The sequence below is a fragment of the Sceloporus undulatus genome, chromosome 2 (assembly GCF_019175285.1).
Source record: "Sceloporus undulatus isolate JIND9_A2432 ecotype Alabama chromosome 2, SceUnd_v1.1, whole genome shotgun sequence".
NCBI lineage: Eukaryota > Metazoa > Chordata > Lepidosauria > Squamata > Phrynosomatidae > Sceloporus > Sceloporus undulatus.
Window position 1 is genome coordinate 171093836 of NC_056523.1, and position 19456 is coordinate 171113291.

Consider the following 19456-nt stretch of genomic DNA (forward strand, 5'->3'; position numbering starts at 1 on the left):
TTTTAAATGAATTGAATTGTGTAAAACTTTAATAAGAAACGTTTTTAATGACATGAAACTTTTTATACCATTGTTTTATGATTGCAAGATTTTGTATGATATATTTTGAATAAAGTTTTTTAAAAAAAATTCTCAGAGCAGAAGGCAATATAATTATAAGGTTATACAAGCTGATTGTCCCTTATCCAAAAATCAAAAATAAAAAATGTTTCAAAATCCAAAACCTTTTCCATGGTTTAATGAGATAGTGACACCTTTGCTTTCTCCCATTTCCTCCCTTTATCCTTGGTTTACTTCAATTTATGCACATTGAGTTCCAAGTGCAAAAATAGCTAGAACTTCATTAACCTTGCAGCATGGAGAAGGGGGAAGGGGCAGGATCTTCCTCTTTCTGGGAGGCTTAGGCAAAAGCATACTGGGCGTGTTATTGTGTATGTGTGTTTTTTATTAATAACTTTTGCCGCCTTGACCACTCTGATGTTGCTTGGTCCCACATGTCCCTGTTTTCCTCTGTGAAATTTTGGAGGGTATGGCATATGGACCCCCTGAAAATGATTTGGTTTTGTAGATTGACTATTTTAGAAATACATTGCTGAATACTTGTTGAGACCAATAAACTAAGCTAAAATTTGTTTGCTTAGACAAACACCTTTCTCAATTTCTTACTTAGAGGGGGAATAAAAAGGGAGGACAAGTTCAATCTTGAATTATCAACCACTCCTATAAAGTCTCAGTAAAACTAAGATAGATTTACTTGACTGTAGAAAATGATGAGAACATTTCTCTCTCTCCATATATTTTTTTTAAAAGTAATTTCAAAGGTCCCCAAAACATTCATAGTTGACAGTTTAATACCTATGTCAGCCATGATTGGCAAGTATGAAGAAATGTGAGTTTCGAGAGGTGCTAGTCTGTTAATTATATAGGGGCAGATACTTGAAATAGAAATGGTTGCACGGTGCTAAGTGTGGACAATTGTTAATCCCAATGAAAGTATTCCCCCTGACATTTCATCCAGACTCTCTAGGTGTGAACTATTATTCAGTGGGTTTCAGTGAAGGATGGGCTGGTGCCAGACCAACCAAGCCTGTGAATAGTTTAAATATCTTTCATTTCACTTGTCCAACCAAGCCCAGGCTCTGAAAGCCATATAAATGAAGGGGTCTTGGTGTGGATGTTGAATTGCTCATCCGTCTCTCTCAATCTCTGTGTTGCTGTATCTTTATACAATGAGTCGACAACTGAATGCAAGAACTTTGGGTGGAGGGAAAGGGTTTAGCACTGGTTCTGCCATCGTTTTCGGAGGAGGCAGGAGCACTGTGCCTTCTCCAAGTCAAAGGAGCATGGGAGGAGGAAGTGGAAATTATGGCTTTCACAGTCGGAGCCTTTATAATCTTGGGGGAACGAAAAGTATTTCCCAGAGTGTGGTTCCAGGAGGCATTCGACGTGGAGGTGGATTTGGTAGAGGTGGTGGGCTTAGTTTTGGTGGTTTTGCTGGGGGAGGGTGGGTCAATGGCAGCTTTGGCAATGGAAGAAATGGGCTGGGCTTTCCCCCCTACCCACCGGGTAGCATCCAAGAAGTGATAATTAACCAAAGTCTCCTGGCACCACTTAACCTGGAAATTGATCCAGAAATCCAGAAAGTGCGCAAAGAAGAAAGGGAGCAGATCAAACACCTCAATGACAAATTTGCAACTTTTATCGACAAGGTGGGCTTTTAGATTTTTATAACTACTTCTTTCTGTTTGTTAAATGGTGAAAGCCAAGCTTTTTAATTGTCCAAGAAGAAACATTTAGCAGTTCTTCCAACTGCCTGCCCATGACTGTGCATTCTTGTTTCTGATATTTTCCTTTCTGTATTTGGTATTATAAATTATGTGTCTGGCTCTCCTTTCCTCCTGCATGGCACAATGCTTATTTCAATAGCTATCATCAGGGTAGGTACACATGAGCAAACAAGCATCCTTTTTTTTTTTTTTTTTGCGCCAGTTATCATATAAATCTTTGTATGTTGTAAGTTGTTTTGATTCCTTGGATTATCTTTTCACAATGACAGATTGAATATGAAATCACCATCTGGATGAACCATTAGACTGACAGTATAAATTCATAATTCAGAATCAAAAATTAAATTACAATTAAGAATGAAAGGGAGGATGAGATTGTTAGCCACTTTTCAGAAAATCTTGGGAACCTTCTACTGAAATTTGATGATATTCAGGAAATGCAGTTTGCTGAAAGCCTTTAAACAATATCTGATTAATTTTCTAGTCATGCATTCTGGGCATGTTCTCCACTAGGATTACCTTTAGGAAACTATGCTTTCCAATCTCATGGTATGAGGCATTTCTGCTGAACATGATACTATTTGAGGCATTATGCCTTTATAGGAATACATGAGGTCAAATAAGAGGGGCAGGAACTTAAATGCTGTCGCCAAGATTCCTGGCTTCCTTTAGTGAGCAGGGTAGTTTTGAATGTCAATGGGAATGCTTCACACAAATTGGGGTCCACTCACTCCATGCAGCCATAGCACGATGATACAACTTTATCTACTGTGGCTGAATGCTCTGGAACCCTGAGGTTTGAAGTTTTGTCAGAGGCACTCTCAGTCTAAGGATTCTAAATGTCCTTCCCTAAAGTGAAAATCTCTGGATTCCATGAGATGCTGCCATGGCAGTTAATGTAGAATCATAGTGCTATAATTCTGTAATGTGAATGGGCTCAAGAAACCTGTTTATCAGTGTTCTTTATCATGCAAAAATGTGTTCTGTTATGGAAGTGAATGCAAGTAGATGTCCTCTGAAGACATCTTCACTCCTCAAGCAGAGGCTGGGACATGTAATGATGGGGCTAACTCCAGCACATATTTCCCCTTTCCTCTGACCTAAGTCCATGCATATTGTTTGACAGAGTTTATAGACATGGGTAGAGGGGATGGGACTGGATGTTCAGCTGTATGTAATTTATTAATTATTCTTAGACGTGATATTCCAGCCTCTGGTCCCCTTCCAACATTAAACCGCTCTCTCTATGTCTGTGTTTGTACATCTGTAAAATGTTTTCCCATCTTCCTGGAATGCTGATACCTCCCTCTTTTGCATAAAAGGGCTATTCTGGCTACATAAAAGTTGCCCTTACTAGCAGAGTAAGTTCAATGGTTAGCATATGGGGGGGGGGGGGGGGCAGAATCAAAAGCAAAAACAAAATCCCAAAACACTATCCTGCAAATTCATATTTGAAGCTTGAGTCTTGACAATTCTGGACATCACAATTTTGAATCCATAATGTCACAAAGTCATTTTTTAAAAAAAATGTGTGATGTATTTTATTTTAGATGCTCTCCATTGTAATATACGTGAGCTGCAATGTAATTAGTGTCAACAATTCCTACGTATATAGATATTGAGGACAGATAAAACTCCTGGCTTATTTCATTTTTGTATGCAAGAACAAAGAATTTCAACAGTTTTTTTCTCCCCAAGGGTCAGGATTGTCCATTTTTGCACATTTTTCTTTTAAAAATGAATAAATCAGGATTTCCCCCCCAAATCAAAAAATAAGTTGTGCGAAAAGCATGAATATGCTCACTTTTTATTTGACAAAATTCCACCAGCATTCTTACAGGTCCGTAGGGTGACAGGCTTTCCTTCTGCATCAGCCAGATCCCTGAAGCCAAACAGTGTGTGTGTGTGTGTGTGTGTAGAACTGCAACATGGCACTGTCTGGCTGCTGTTAAGCAGCTGGGGAGAAAGCAGCAGACTTCACCCCCCTGTGTTTGCAGAGGTGGCAAGAAAAGGGCACTGGAGAAAAGTCTGGTGACGTCACTAAAGCCAGACCTATGGAGGGCCTGGAGGATGCCTTTGGTGTTCTCCTTTTGGTTATAGGGACATAATTATATACTTCTTTGACATCCCTGCTTTCCACCAGCTATTGAGGTCTTTATCACACTACCCTTATTCTCAGCACAATCACATTAATGAAGGGTAATGCATACATACTGGTTTGGGAACAGTCCCTAATGCATGTCGCTTCATTAGCACAACCAGGCTCATGCTCATGCAAACTTCCACCCTTGTTCTTAAACCTGAATCCCTACCTTATGCCCTACCTAGTGTGCCTTTCATGTGTGTTGTTTGCTTAATGCAGTCCCTGAGTTATGTGAATGCATAATTTTTTTAAAAAAAGAACAACAATAACAAAACAAAAGGAACAGTGAAGGAGATGGGGATGGAGGAAGAAATGAAGAGACTGCCGCCATTTGACAGTGCAATCCCAGAACTGCAACCAGATAATTTACTGCACCTTATAATGAGAGTGACTGGGAGCTTATTGATGGGTGACAAAGTCAATGACAAAGTGTGGGCTAACGATGATGGAAAGACAAGGCGATAACAAGAGGGAGATGGCACTGTATGATAGTTATCATCAAATATTCTATTACTGGACTTTTATGGAGGTTTAAAAGCTGCAAGTGAAAAAGTCCTAAATGGCAATGGAGGGGGGAAGAATGAAACATATTATTTTTGAGGAGGTTGAAGGTCATTCCTCAAGGGGATAATGAACTCCTCCTTCTGCAATGATCATAAAAAGACATATACATGAACATGTTAGATCTACACCTGCATATGTCTCTAATAGGTTACATGATTTAAAAAAATAATACACTGTGATAAAAATGGGGCCTTAAATGTTTGAGTTGATGCAAAAACAAAAACAAACAAACAAACAAACAAAAAACAAAAAACTAAAAAAAACCTATGTACCTTAACAAAATGCATACAAGCACAGGTAGACTGAAAGAAATGCACACAGAAATGTGCATACAGGCTGGGGTGGAGGAATCTCATAAACTGAAATGGAAAACAGTGCAGAATACAAATACCAGTGGAAAATGGGGAAAAACTCAACAACAATGAGATTTGAAGATGTTTACATTTCTACATGTAATTGTCTGAATTCCCAGGTTCGATTCCTGGAACAGCAGAATAAAATCCTTGAAACAAAACTGAACCTTTTGCAGCAGCAGCCCATAGCCCACATGAAGAGCAAGGTCGAACCTCTCTTTGAGTCCTACCTCCACAGCCTGAGAAAGCAACTAGATTCTCTGACAAATGAAAGAGGAAGGCTGGGCACAGAACTGAAGAATATGCAGGATCTTGTGGAAGATTTTAAGCGAAGGTACAGGAGGAAATGCCATCTTTTAAAACAGGAGTGGACAACTTAATGGGGACCAGGGTGCAAATCGCACAGACCTCCGGGGACACTATGTCAAAATACCTCTCTTCTTCTCCCGAGTCCTTTCAAAATGGCAACCATAAGTGATTTTGCATCACATCATGTCACCATTTTGAGAGAGACTCCAATGAAAATAGAACTATATATGTGTGAGAGAAGGTGGGGTGAGGAGAGAATTCTGCAGTGGGATGTTTTTGCGTTGTCATGTATTTTGGGGGGGGTTTCTGACCACTTTCCAAGCAAAAATTGCCAAAATTTGGACATATTGCCATTTTTAAAATTTGGAGGGGGTTGGGGACTTTGGAGGACTAACAGGTGTATCCAAGGCCACAAAAGTGTGGTCTATGAGCATTATAAAGCCCATGGATTGCACTTTTCCTATTTCTACATTAAAGTAAATCCCAACTTCTGAAGTAACATTTTCTTAAGGATAGTGACAGAGAGGGAAAGATTGAAATCCACATTCCTGCCTTTGATGATGTTCTTAAGTCCGACACTGGCGTTTGCTTTAAATATTATGTATAGATGGGCCCTTTGTTGAGCATAACCAGGGCTGCTGCCACACCACAGAAATAAAGGTTTGACACCACTAACTACCATGACCCAATGCTATGGAATTCTGGGATTTGCAGTTTGGTAAGGTACCGGAGGTCTCTGACAGAGATGGCTAAATATCTCACAAAACTGCAAAGTTCAGAATTCCATAGCATTGAGTCATGGCAGTTAAAGTGGTGTCAGATTGCTTTATTTCTGCAATGTGGCAGCAGCCCAAGTTGCCAGTATAATCATGATACTTGAAAAAAGTAAATATTGTCAGGTGGATTTTGTATGCCTGGGGATAGAAAGGGTATATAGGGAGAATGGCACATCTAAGATATCTGAGACCAAGGCCATATTGTTCTTTTAACTGATAGAATGTAGCCAACCCATTCTAATTCCTGTCCTTTTTTCAAATCCCAAAAGGTATGAGGAAGAAATCAACAAGCGCACAACTGCAGAGAATGAATTTGTACTGCTAAAAAAGGCAAGTTTTTCTGGGGGGAAATGTCCATATAACAACGGTAGATCTAAATGGAGGTAAATGGTGACAAGTGCTTGTCCAAGGGGCAATAGGGAAGTCTGGAAAGACTAGAGACGTTAGTTAATCCTGTTCAGAGTCAACTCCAGGTTGGAGGGAGTATCTGCCATAATGCCTTCTGGGAGCCTTGATATAGTTGCACACCTGGTGGGCTTAGTGACTTTTGGTGCTAGAAGCAGTAGAACTCCAGCCTGAGGTGGTTGGATCTCCTTCCGTTTAAATATTCAAATGGTGCCTCAGATAGCAACTGCATTGGAAACACTGTGAACAATCAAAATGGTGGGTGGCTCATGCATACAACCACTTGCACAGGAATCCCAGAGTCAAAGACAATGGCTCAGTCTGCATGGGCCAAATAAAATCTCCTCCCTCTTCAGTGGGGAAGGGGATGTGTCTTTTCAACAAGGAGTTCAGATGAAACAGCACCAAACCCCCAGGTATAACCCTATTAAAATGGAGTAAAATCAACCTCATCATTTGCTCCAGATCTTCCCAGAAGATCCAAAGTCCTCTTCTGTGATGCTGGTCAGCTGTTCACATGCATGTCCTGCTGTGTCACCCAGCACCACCACCGCTGCAGCGAGTCACTCACTCTGAGATCCAAACAAGGCACCCAGACATGTGATCAACAAACAGCTGGCCAGCATTGCAGTGGAGGACCCCAGGTAACAGGGGGAAGATGGGGCAGCTCTGGGGCCAGGATACTACAGGCTGGTCCTAGAGTATCCTTGCCTGTGCAGACACCACCAATAGCAGTGGTAAGCCATGCCTTCTGGTCTGGTATTTTGGCAGCTGGGCAGGCTGCTAGGTCTTGATGGCAGCTTAGTCTCCCGCCTTCCTCTCTCTGGCAGTGTTTCTGTCACAGCCACAGATAACAACAAGAAAGAAGAAAAGGGAGAGCTATGTGTTGAAGATGCATTGTCTTCTCCCTTCAAAACAGGATTTCATTTTAGCAAAATGGAAGATAAAGCATAGTCACTGAGGCACTTAACAACAATTCATAGGAGTTTATCACACGGGAGGGAAGGACCCAAATCTCATGGATAAACAAGGTTTCAATCCTATTAATATTCCATAAGAGTGGGATTGTTTTCAGATAACATTGCATGCCTTTGGCATTAACTTGACATTAAGCCGTGCAAAAAGCAGCAAAATCGTGCCACTTTTTAATTTTGGGAAAATCCTGAAGTTAAAAAGTGGCACGATTTTGCTGCTTTTTGCACGAGTTAATGTCAGGTTAATGCCAAAGTGCCCCAACATGTCTAAAAACAGTCCCACTCTTGTGGGAAATTAGCAGGATTTAAACCCCTTTTATCCACGGGATTTGGGCACTTTGCCTCCCATGTTATAAACTCCATATATTACATGAGCTATGGGGTGGGATGCAGTAATAAAACACAAGACAATGACAAAGTTAGTGGCTCTTTTTCTCTCCCTACCCTAGGTTTGAGAAATCAAAGATGGTATAAAGGCAAATCTTTCCAAACACACAACCAAAATCTAACGCCAATTTACAGCCATCATTAACAGTCCAGGATCTTATTTGGGGATGGTGGGTGAGAATGTGTTTACTTTTTCCTGGTGAATGTGTAAGGTGTAAACTCCAAGTGATATTTACCTTTAGCAGAGAGAAGCCATATTTCAAATACTTCCCTATTCTGTAACTGAGGAATTGAGTTGCATCCATAGACTAAGCTGGGCAGAAACTTTCATGGGGGAAAAGGAATCACACCCAGCTCCTCCCCTCCCTCTCTGCCATTGTGCCACCAAATTTACTCTCATACTTCTGATTTCTGGTGATGTAGTAGCAGTGAAAAAGAGAGAAGCTGTCACATATTTTGCTTTCAATTGAATCATAATGAATGTGGAAGGGTTTGGAATTTCCAGAATAATTGGCTAGGTGTGTAGTTAGTTCTCACATTCAGCTTATACATGTGTTTGATATGTTTAAGGGTTATATGACATAGTAACCAGGACATTTATTGTTTAATCAAACAGGGCTGTAGCAGATCATCATCATTAATGTGGCTTTCAATAGTTGTATTTTCTCTAGCAGGCTGTGCAAAGGATAGAGAGGAATGGCTCCATCTTAGAATGCCTGGGATGCTGTTCCTTTGTAGGGTGGGGTGATTTTTCTCCCCCTTTGCCTGGGAAAGTGTCAGCACCCTGATGCATCCGAGGTCAAAGCCTTGCTCAGCCAGCACTTTTTTGAAGTCAGGGAACTTCTGACTTCAAAACTTGGCTGGCTGCGCAAGGCTTCGACTTACGATATATCTGGGTGGTGGCATCTCAGCTTGATAGGTGGATATTTAGGTATGATAACATCCGGGGGCATCCTGGATCCTGAATTCAAGTTGGAAGAGGTAAGCTGGCTTGTTTGTTAATGGGATAAGCTTCACTGACTCTTGCCCTTTCTGCAACAGATTCTAGCAGCAATAGTTCAAAAAGTCAGTTTTCAAAACTCCTGTTTTCAGCTTTTAAAAAAAACCCTCTCTGTGTGGCTTTGAAGGGGTATATATAAGACACCTAATATGGGAACTTCCTGTGGTGGTTCATTTGGTGTTGATCATTTGGGCACTTCCAAAGCTTATATTCCATAAATGAGAGAAATATTTGGAGGTCAATTTTTCAACAAATAAATATGATTTCTAGCAGGAAATTCTAAGTATTGAAACCAACTACAAATCTCAAAATTCCATATGAGAGAATCATGACAATTAATGTGGTATCAAACTGCTACAACTGTATGGTGCAGATATACCCTTAATCATGAGCAAAAATGACAAAGACTCTTTGCCACTTTAAAGATAAGCAAGTTGCATTTGGCATTAGATTTCTGGGGCTCTAGCCAACTTATTCAGATGCAACCCCCCCCCCCCCCCCGAACAACTGGAATACCCCCGGTCCTCCATTCTGAAATATGGGGATTTGTTTTCAAATTATGTGTATGGGCATGTGTATGAAAATAAGGAATGGGAAGTGTGGAAATCAATAGGAATGGGAGTGGCATTGGAAAGATGAGGAGAGTGAGAGAATGGGGATTGTACCTTAATAATAATAATAATTGCTGACCTCTGACTTCACCACAGTTATTATATTGTTTTTAAGTATGTTTTATGTTTTAAATTCTACATTGTTTAATTGTATTTTAAGGGTGGGTGGGTTGAGGGTTCAGACTGTATGTTTTAATCTTGTAAGCCACCCCGATTGCATTTTGTAGAGAGGAGGGATATAAATATTATTATTATTATTATTATTATTATTATTATTATTATTATTATTATTTCTACCCCACTTCTCTGTTATGCACAATCGGAGCGGCTTACATAAAATTTCCAACAACAATGCCTCAAGTAAATATACCAACAATTTCCCCCATTAAAATAACAATTAAACAAGCAATGATTGAAATAATCTGTCCAACAGATCATAATTAAAATATTCTCCATTTCTATGGGCGGGGCTTTCCTATTCATTATTTGCCCGCACATAAAATATATTTAATATATATATTTCAAATGTTTCAACAAAACGTTTCTGATATGAGGTTTTGTTTTGTTTTGTTTTTCCACAGGATGTAGATTCAGCCTATATGAACAAGGTGGAACTGGAGGCCAGGGTAGCTTCTCTGGCTAAGGAGGTCAATTTTCTGAGAAGCCTCTATGAGGAGGTGAGGATCTATCCCTAGTCCCCTAAAGGCCGCCTCAAAGTCTTTGCTAGATTCTCAGAAACTATTTCAGTTTTTTTTCAAATGTAGAGGCTGAGAATCTGGAGTATCCTGATGTTGTTGGATTCTCTCTTCCTCAACCCCTTTCTAAAATGATCAGGGATGAGGAGAGCAATCTAACATCTACATAGCCACACAGTACCTACATCTGTTTCTGGCTCTCCAAAGACATGGCAAGAAATAATTCTAGACACTAAGACCCAGTGTCTAGAATTATTTTTTGCCATGTCTTTGGAGAGTGACATGGGTAGTTCACATGCAAAGACTGGTCTTCATTCAGAAGTGTTTTGCATACTAGTTCTTCCACTGTACCTACCAGGGTCATAAGCCCCCCATCAACACAGAGACTTCTTTTGGTGGAAGCAATAAACAAGGTAGCACGTCTTGGTTAAAACAAAGTGTACAGGGAATGTACACCTTGTTTGAAGAAAAACGTGTTTCCATGAGGCTTCTGGGAAGCACAGTATATATTATATAAAAGAAGAAAAATGCAGAAGAATTAACCATAACAGCACCACGAATTCAGAAGCAGTGAGAAAAGGGCCTCCACCCCAGGCAGGGAACACATCCAACCTCCTTTAAAGGATAAATGTGCATAGCATACATGTGTGTTTGCTATGTCTCTTACCATATGTTAGTGTACATATACTGAATCAGTACTCATTATTACTTGAATATTCCATCTAGTGGTATTGCCAGAAAGAGATAGAACAAGTTTCTAGTTTTGGTATCAAATCTAATAATTACCACAGGGAAATGTACCGATCTATGATTAAAAAAAAACATATTCATGCTATGTTTGCGTGTGTGTTAAGGGAAACTGCCTCTAGTGGCAATTGCTTGTTATTTTGTCATACTGTCTCAAAAAATGCTAGATCATCAAAGCCTTGGGATTTATGGCTTCCCTGCCCCTTTGCACCTTTCTCTGGCACTGAAAATCTGAAGTGGATAAGGTTGCCAGATTGTAGACCCAGTCCTACTTTCTATGGGTCATCTCCAGTACATAAGTACAACAGTGGATTTTGAAATGGTTCAGTACAATTAAATACTATAAAATAAAATAAATTAAAATTGAGTACAAAGATTATATTTCCCCTGAGTATTTTTCTGGGCTTAGCTCCAGGTAAGAGGCTACAGATTTAGTCCTTTGTGAAAATCTCCATCTCATAGAGTACCAGTTTGTTACAATTTTCAAGGCTTAAATCATTTGTTGATGCAACTTCCAAAGACTCTCCTGTGTGCATATGTGAACCCATCTATTTACTTAAATTCTTTCTTCCCTCTCACCTATTGTGGTGCCAGCATGGCATAGTGGTTTGAGTGTTGGACTATGACTCTCGAGACCAGGGTTTGAGTCCTGGCTCAGCCATGAAACTCACAGCTTCAGGGGATGGCAAACCTCTGAAGAAATCTTGCCAAGCCATGATAGTAGGTTCGACTTAGGGTTACCATAAGTCATAAACTACTTGAAGGCACACAACACACAAAGATCACCATATACTCTTCCCTGCATCCATCTTCTGACTAGAAGCATGTCAACTAGATTAAATGTTCTTCATTCCATCTCCCTAAGAAAGAATAATCTCTCACTTCAGGTTGATCTGGCAATAACCCCTTTACCTAAGATTTCTCTCTTAATTTCTAAACAGGAAAATATTGTGTATTGGTGTGTGTGCGTGTGCGTGTGTGTGTGTGTGTGTGTGTTTGTGTGAATGAATATAAATGACAATTTGTAAGCAACTGTGGTTGGTACTTAATGCAGAAGACATAGTGGCATCACCAAGGGCTGTCCCGAAGTCTCTGGTTTAGGCTCAGAAAGCTTGTGGCCTGTAATGATCCTGTACTGGCAACCTTAGAGATGGATAAGACTTATGAGTAATCTTGTGGAAGTAGCACAGCCCAGATACTGGTTTACTCACTCCTATACTTGGTTGGATATGATGCCCTGGTGCAAATGATATTTACTGATGAACTTCTTGTGACTTGCAGGAGCTGGCACAGATGCAAAGACAGGTAAGCGACACAAGCATCATCCTCTCCATGGACAACAATCGAGATCTGGACTTGGACATTATCATTGCTGAAGTCAAAGCTCAGTATGAAGATATGGCAAATAGGAGTCGAGCTGAAGCAGATGCCATGTACCAAAGCAAGGTGTGTATATCACTGACTTAGACTTGTCTCTTGCATAATGCTTCAAAAAAAATGTCACTTCAAGTCTTCTTTTTTTATCACAAAATGAGATCAGGGGAATGTGTGAGAATTTCTCTCCTCCCTAAAAGCCATTTGAGTAATTAAAACACTGGTATATTTTTCAGGTTACATACTTCCGCATTAAAAACATCGCCACAAAAGAGTATTCCAAGTTTGACACTTGGGGACATTTATGTGTAAAACAGAGCTGCAACAACTAATCAAAAATTTTCTGATTCTCAGTGAGAAAAGGTGTCTTGACATGCCAGATCAATTAACTGTGTGAAAATATTTGTTTTAGAATAAGAGTGAAACCATCTCCTCCTTCACTATTTTCATTTTATGTAGATTTTGTGGAGAAAAAGCCTTGTGTGTGTATGCACCTTCAAGTTGCCTATTGACTTATGATGACTCCATGAATTTTGTAAGGTTTTTTTTTTAAGGCAAGGACTACTCAGAGGTGGTTTTGCCAGTTCTTTCCTTTGAAATATAATCCACAGCATCTGGGATTCCCTGGAGGTCTCTCATACAAGTACTAACCAGGGATGACCCTGCTTAGATTCCAAGATCAGATGGGATCTGGTGCTTTCAGGATATTTACACAAAAAACATTGTTACTTGCACAAAAACAGATAAACAAAGTATGTACTCCAATGCCCCCTCAGTGTAGCATAAATAGCCATACTCAGAACTATGCTTTGCCAGCACTACACACCCACATACAGAATAGCAACATGGTTCAAAATATGTCAGTGACTGGGTGCTCCTATATAATGTGAAATTAGAATGCTCAGTTCTGTGAATGTAGCTATGAGCTAACCAATAAGATTTAGGGGCCATCAGTATCTCTCTCTGCTTTCACATGATTCTTTCACCTTCAGAGACTGGGTAGTGAAATGGCTTTCTCCAGATAGCTGGATTTGACCCAAAGGCCTACCTGCTGCTCATTTGAGTTGTAATGTCTTGGCCTGTAAAATCAGTTTCAGGAACTTCGGCTGACAGCTGGGAAGCATGATGATGCCTTGAAAAACTCCAAGATGGAGATTTCTGAGCTCAATCGACTGATCCACAGGCTGAGAGCAGAGACTGACAATGTGAAAAAACAGGTAGGATGCACATCTTTAGTGGAGATACACAGAAAAAGTGCTTTCTTTACATTTAGTTGTTACTCCTTGTTACTACAAGGAATAGATACTTGGAAAATGTTTGGAATGAACTGGAAATTGATTTTTAGCAGAGTAATGGTGATGCTAATTAATAAAATATACAATTAAACAGATACTGTATATAAGTCTAGAAATTTAGGTTAAAAAATTGACCCAAAAACCCTGAATCAACTTATCCATGGGTAAGTACTTATTATGTGTAAATACTGCATTTTAAGTCACATATATGTGAAAGGCAAGCATTTGATTTGCCCTGGAAGCTTTGACCCCCTTCTACTCTGTCATCCATCCAGCCTTTAGTATGAGCACACATAGGGCCCAAACAGGCAGGCCAAAATAAAGCTGCTTCAGGTCACTTTGGAGGTATGCTGTTTAAATGACACACACCTCTTAAGAGGCCAGAAGCTGTGCCAAAGGAGTGTGGCTTTGGCATGGCTACCGTCCTCTTAAGATGTGTGTGTCATTTAAACAGCATACCTCCAAAACGACCCAAAGCAGTTTTATTTTGTCTGTTTGGGCCCATATTTATGCTTTCTGGAACTGGCAATGTTTTCCTTTGCTTCATCCACTTTAGATCCTTTGTTACATGCCCTTAAGTTTTACCCTCAACTTATCTATGGGTCATATCAAAGTCCATAATTTTGGTCCCCAAAACTGCCCTTGACCTATACATGAGGTCGACTTATAGTTGAATACATATGGTAGTTACACTGTATCTCCCTTTATTGATAATATTTTAATGGCAAAAATGCCTCGTTTAAGCATTGCTTCAGTTGCAAATGAGAATTTTCCTTGCACATGAAGCAGTGAACCTGCTCATTCTCACTTTTTCTCAGTCTCCTCTCCTCCCCTCCAAATCATTAATCATCCTAAATTCTATAACTTCAATAATTTTACCTTCTCAAATGAACATTTACTTAGTGATTATTTCAGATTACTTCTCTCTTTCCTCCAGATCATTATTCTGTCCCATCTCTGACATAACTCTTTTAAAAATAATTACTATTTTACAGACTGTTTTTATGTGCTGTTGCTTCACTAATTACTTGTACTCTTTAAATAAGGGTAGAATAATTTTGGCCTTCAGATATTTTGACCTATTACTCCCATCAACCCTATCCACATGGCCAATGAAAAGGGATTCTGAGAGTTGTGGGACTAAACCAATGGAGAACCAGAGGCTTTACATCCTGGTCCTATGCACATTTACTCAGAAACAAATTCTACTGAAACAAATTCTCTGAAGATTCCAGCAACAGATGCTGGTGAAACATCAGGAATAAACTCTTCTAGAACATGGCCACATAGCCTGAAAAAACCACAAAAAACTCTCTACTGATTCATATTGAATTTACTCCTTTTCCTATTAAGTGTACATAAAGTCAAGGGCAGCTTTGTTAATTGATGCTTTCATTCATGTAAGCTGCATGGATTCTTAAGTTCCATGGCTTTGTTTTGCTTATTGTGTTATTGAAGGTGCCTGATAGTTAAGGGCAGAGAAAAAATGAACCCAGATCCTTCAGATGAATCACATGAAAGCAGAATGAAGCATTTAAGACACCTACAAAACTTTCTCAGGCTGTTTCATACCATGGTCATCAAGCCTTGGTTTGTAAAATCTTAGTTTTCTCATCTTTGCATTTTCTTGGTAGTGTGCTTACCTTCAGTCATCCATTGCTGAGGCCGAAGAACGTGGAGAGATAGCCCTTAAAGATGCAAGGGAAAAACTGACAGAACTGGAAAACGCTATGCAGAAAGCAAAGGAGGAGTTGGCCCGACTTTTGCGAGATTACCAGGACCTTTTGAATATCAAGCTAGCCCTCGACATTGAGATTGCCACCTACAGGACACTCCTGGAAGGCGAGGAATGCAGGTGGGTATCATGGCACCCACAGTGATTGGCTGCAGCTTTTCATCAGCTATTCAGGCAGTTAATCTGCTGTTTTATTCTTGCGAATCTAACTGTGACACTGACCTATCCCCATTTCCCTCTGAAACATGGTGTCTGAAGAATAATTTCAATTGGTGGCTGTAGCTCTATTGCTGCATGTGATGCTGAGCAGCAGTTTGATATCAAGGCTGCTCCATCACTAGGCAAAGTGAAGCCTTAGCCAACAGATATAGGGGACAGGGGCAGAAATAGGTCATTTCACTCAACACCTCTCTTACATTCACCTCTTATGGAAGACAGATATATAATATCTGATACCACATTCAAAGATGTTTCTTTGAGTATGGGGGAGAATGCTATCCCATTGCTAGTACTGGAAGAAAATATAGTTGGCACTGATACATCGAAGAGGTGGGGCAGTAGGGACTGAGTTGCATTATCAGTTTTGGCACTGTCTGCATGAGCCAAATAAAATATCCTCACTTGTTCCTACAGCGAGTAGTCCTGATGATACAGGGCTTAATCCCCAGTTCTGGTGCAAAATGATGTCCGCCCAGTTCAGCCCCAAACCTCCCCGAAACCCCCCCCCCCCCCCTTATAACAGTTTAAAATAATTCATCTTTTGCTCTGGATTATCCCAGAAGATCTGGAGCCCTCTGTTTTGATGCTGGCCAGCTGTTCACATATGCTTCTTTTAAGGGAAGTGAGAAAGAGCTGCCACTGTTGCCATTTTCCCACCCAGATATTCAAAATGATCAGAAGCAGCATTGCAACAGAGAGAATAAAGGGGGGTTGGTGCTTTTGGTGCTCCTGGGACTTCTCAACTCTACTCAGAGAAAAGGTGGTACCTTTTATAATAAGAGATAAAGTATAGTATTCCCACAGACCCATGGATACGTTGGCCCAGGTTTTTGGGGTCATTTTTTGACCTAAATTTCTAGACTTATACATGAGTACAGTTAGCCCTCCGTTTTCATGGGGAATCCATTCCCCCCCCCCCAAAACAGCATATTCAAGACCCGTAGGCTTGAATGGGGTGCGCATGGCATCCCACTGAGCTGTCTGGTGCATCTGCTGCCATTATGGGTCACTTTGCTGTAATGTTAGAAAAAGTCTCCCAGTCTGCACACCTTGTTCTGACTTCAGAACAACTAACTGGTGGCAGCAGTTGATAGCCTAGGCAACTCAGTGGGACACATTTCATACAATTGTCTGCCTTGTGGACAGAGGGCTCTGGATCTTCCAGGAAGATCCTGAGCAAACAGGGAGATATTTAAATATGTATACCCCAATTCTGCTGAACAGGCCAGACACTGTCCAGTCTGTTCACACTAGAACCAGGGTTTGGGCAGTGCATCGTCTGATCTCCCTGCTGAGAAGATAGGGAGAGACCTGTTTATTTCACCAGTGCAGACAGGGCCTACAATTCATGCTCATTATTGTATAAGACCTTGCTGATGCTCTGTACTCAATTACTTGGGAATCAGTCCTATAGAATGTTGATCTTTTGAGGAGTCTTGCACAGGGCTATGCTCTAGGTGTGCCTAATGTTATAATGTATGGATGACTATCTGAGAAAACAGAGGAAGATGAGGAGTTTCCAATTGTGCACTTTTTGTTTTCCCAAACAGGATGTCGGGAGAATGTGGCAGTGCTGTAAACATATGTAAGTAACTGAAGGTTTTGTGTTGGTATTTTTGGAGGGTTTGCAAAAATGGTATGTTTCTGAACATACTTGGAGAACACACTTGGAACACCCTTGGAAAAGTGTGGAACATCAGTTTCAATAAGAATTGGTGCTTAGGTTGATCCTACAAGAGACAGTGTCTTCTCAGTGGTGGCACCAAAATTCTAAAACTATCGTCCTAAAATGATACATTTGGTTCCCTCCAGAACATGTTTTTGTTTCAGATTGTTTTTAATCAAGAGTGTAGACATGAGGTTATATTAGGTTGTTACTATTTCTCTCCTTTAAGATATTAGATGCTGAATGACAGTTGAGAAAGGGGTTGGAAAACTGACAGCCAGTTTCAGAGGGGAGAATGGAATGGGCTTGGTCGTCTATCCTGATTGGAGCAATTCTCATGGCAGCATTTTGTGGCACATCCTACATCCGTCATCCTGCTTCCATATTACAAAGCTTAACAACAGCCATCTTTTGGTTTTGGATTCTTTCCAAAAGTAATGCATTGTTATATAATAAATAAGTATATGTGTGCATTTCTCTGTTTTTCACAGCTGTAGTTAGCAACAGCAGCATGGCTGGAGGAAGTGGAGTGGGCCATGCTGTGGGACTGAATGGAAGTGCTGGAGGTTCAAGCTCTGGAAGTGGCAGGGGCATTGTTGGATATAGTTCTGGAGGTGGAGGAAGCTCTCCTGGCCTGAAATTTATATCAACAACCTCTACAAGCAAAAGGACAACCATACGATGAGCCATAAGCATAACTTCCTGAAAAACCCAGTTGATGACTTACAAATCTTTGAGGCTTGTCAACACTAAATGTCTGCTGTGGAGAAACTTGCACTTTGTGTACATTAATTCTGTTCTTAATGGCTTCACAGAAATCACATTCCTTTTGCAAGCATATGGGACAAAAGTAAACAACAACAATCCTATTACAGAGAAAGAATGATACAGCTCAGGGCCATTCCAATTTAATGACATTTAAGCCATTTTAAATGTCATGGACTCATATTTCCCCAAACCCTGTGAACTGTAGTGTGGGAAAGTGTAGTGTAAAAACATCAGTTAGATGCCCATAGTCTCCATTGCACAGAACTACAGAGGCCAGTATTCCCTTGGAAACAGAGATAATAGTTTAACCAATATATCTGTAGGTATGTTCCCAGTTTTCTTTTTCATGCTGTAGCTGTAGAGACATGGACACAGGTTTATGACACAACAGCAAAACATGGCATCCGTTCACAATTTTCTTTCACTACTAGGAATTTGCTCATTGATGCAGTCTTCATCTATAGATGTCCACCCACCCACAAAATCCCTTCTGGTTTGTTCCTGATTCTATGACTTTATGGGATAGGATCAGTTCTTTGGTTTGTACATATTAGTGGACACATTCCTTTCACTACACAGTTATAGTGCTATGATTCCACTTTAATTGTCATAGCAACATCCTGTGGCTTAGCAGTTGAGGGAGGGGGGGTATAGTCCTCATCTAGGAAGCTCTTCTGGTGACTGGCAAAATTACAACCCCCTTCAGGATTCCCTAGGAAGCAGACACAGCAGTTACAAGAAGAATAACCCCAGTATAACTATGCAGTGAGAAAGGGCACTAATACACATCTAAGAAGCATTTTGCATACCCTTAAATTGTGTGCTTTTTCTGTGGAGGAGTCTTGCTTATACTCTGCAAGAAATGCATGAAGCTTATTGAGATAACTCACAAAACAAAAACAAATCATCCTTATTATCTGTGATTTTTTGTAATCCTCCAGTGGCAATAGAAAATGTGTGGGGTTTTTTGTTTGTTTTTGGTGGGTTTTACAGAAAGCAAAATCATCTGCTCAAAAATCAGTGTGTTAACTGAAAAAAAAAAAAGCAGGCAAACATAAACAGTGTTTTTGTGTGTACAAAATTTTGCAAAAAAAGAAGTCTTCAAATGAGAGGAAAAAAACCACACTGAAAATATGCAAAAACTGTCTTAAGGGTGCATCCAGACTGATTTAGACCTTAAGAAGATGGGCAAGATACTATGAACCAAGCCCATGGTATCCTGCCCAGGTTCTCATCATGATGGGCAGGGGTTTACATGCCAGCTCACCACAGTGTTATGTACTCACTACTGTTACACACCCTGTACCTGCCTCTGCCAGCATGACCATTAAGGGTGGAAACAGGGTGCCTGGCTATGTCCATGTGGGCAGGTGCCAACATATGATGTCATTGGCTGCAACATAGGCCTCAGTGAAGAGGTGACGGCAGAGAGAGTTAAGGGGGGCATGTGCAGTGTGCAGATGTCACTGTGGAGTTTCCACAAAACTCTGCAGCAGACACAGGTCTGTTTGACCTGTATAAAGGCACTTTGTCTGGGATCAGTCCAAACTGCCAGATTGGCATCCAGACAGGCTGATCCAAGTTCAGGTCTAATGGCCTGCCTCCTCTGTACAGGACAACATGCGGCAAGGGGCTGCCATTAATAGAC

The 19456-nt window shown here is 40.5% G+C and overlaps 1 protein-coding gene across 1 annotated transcript; it reads left to right on the forward strand.

The window, feature by feature from the left end:
• Window positions 1–1229: 1229 nt before the first annotated feature.
• On the forward strand, window positions 1230–17817 carry LOC121923911 (keratin, type II cytoskeletal 4-like). The gene is made up of 9 exons (XM_042454845.1): window positions 1230–1709; window positions 4967–5181; window positions 6202–6262; window positions 9891–9986; window positions 12033–12197; window positions 13217–13342; window positions 15055–15275; window positions 16925–16959; window positions 17532–17817. The coding sequence occupies exons 1-9, from the start codon at window positions 1230–1232 to the stop codon at window positions 17723–17725; spliced, it is 1593 nt and encodes a 530-aa protein (XP_042310779.1). The 3' UTR covers window positions 17726–17817.
• The last annotated feature ends 1639 nt before the right edge of the window (window positions 17818–19456 follow it).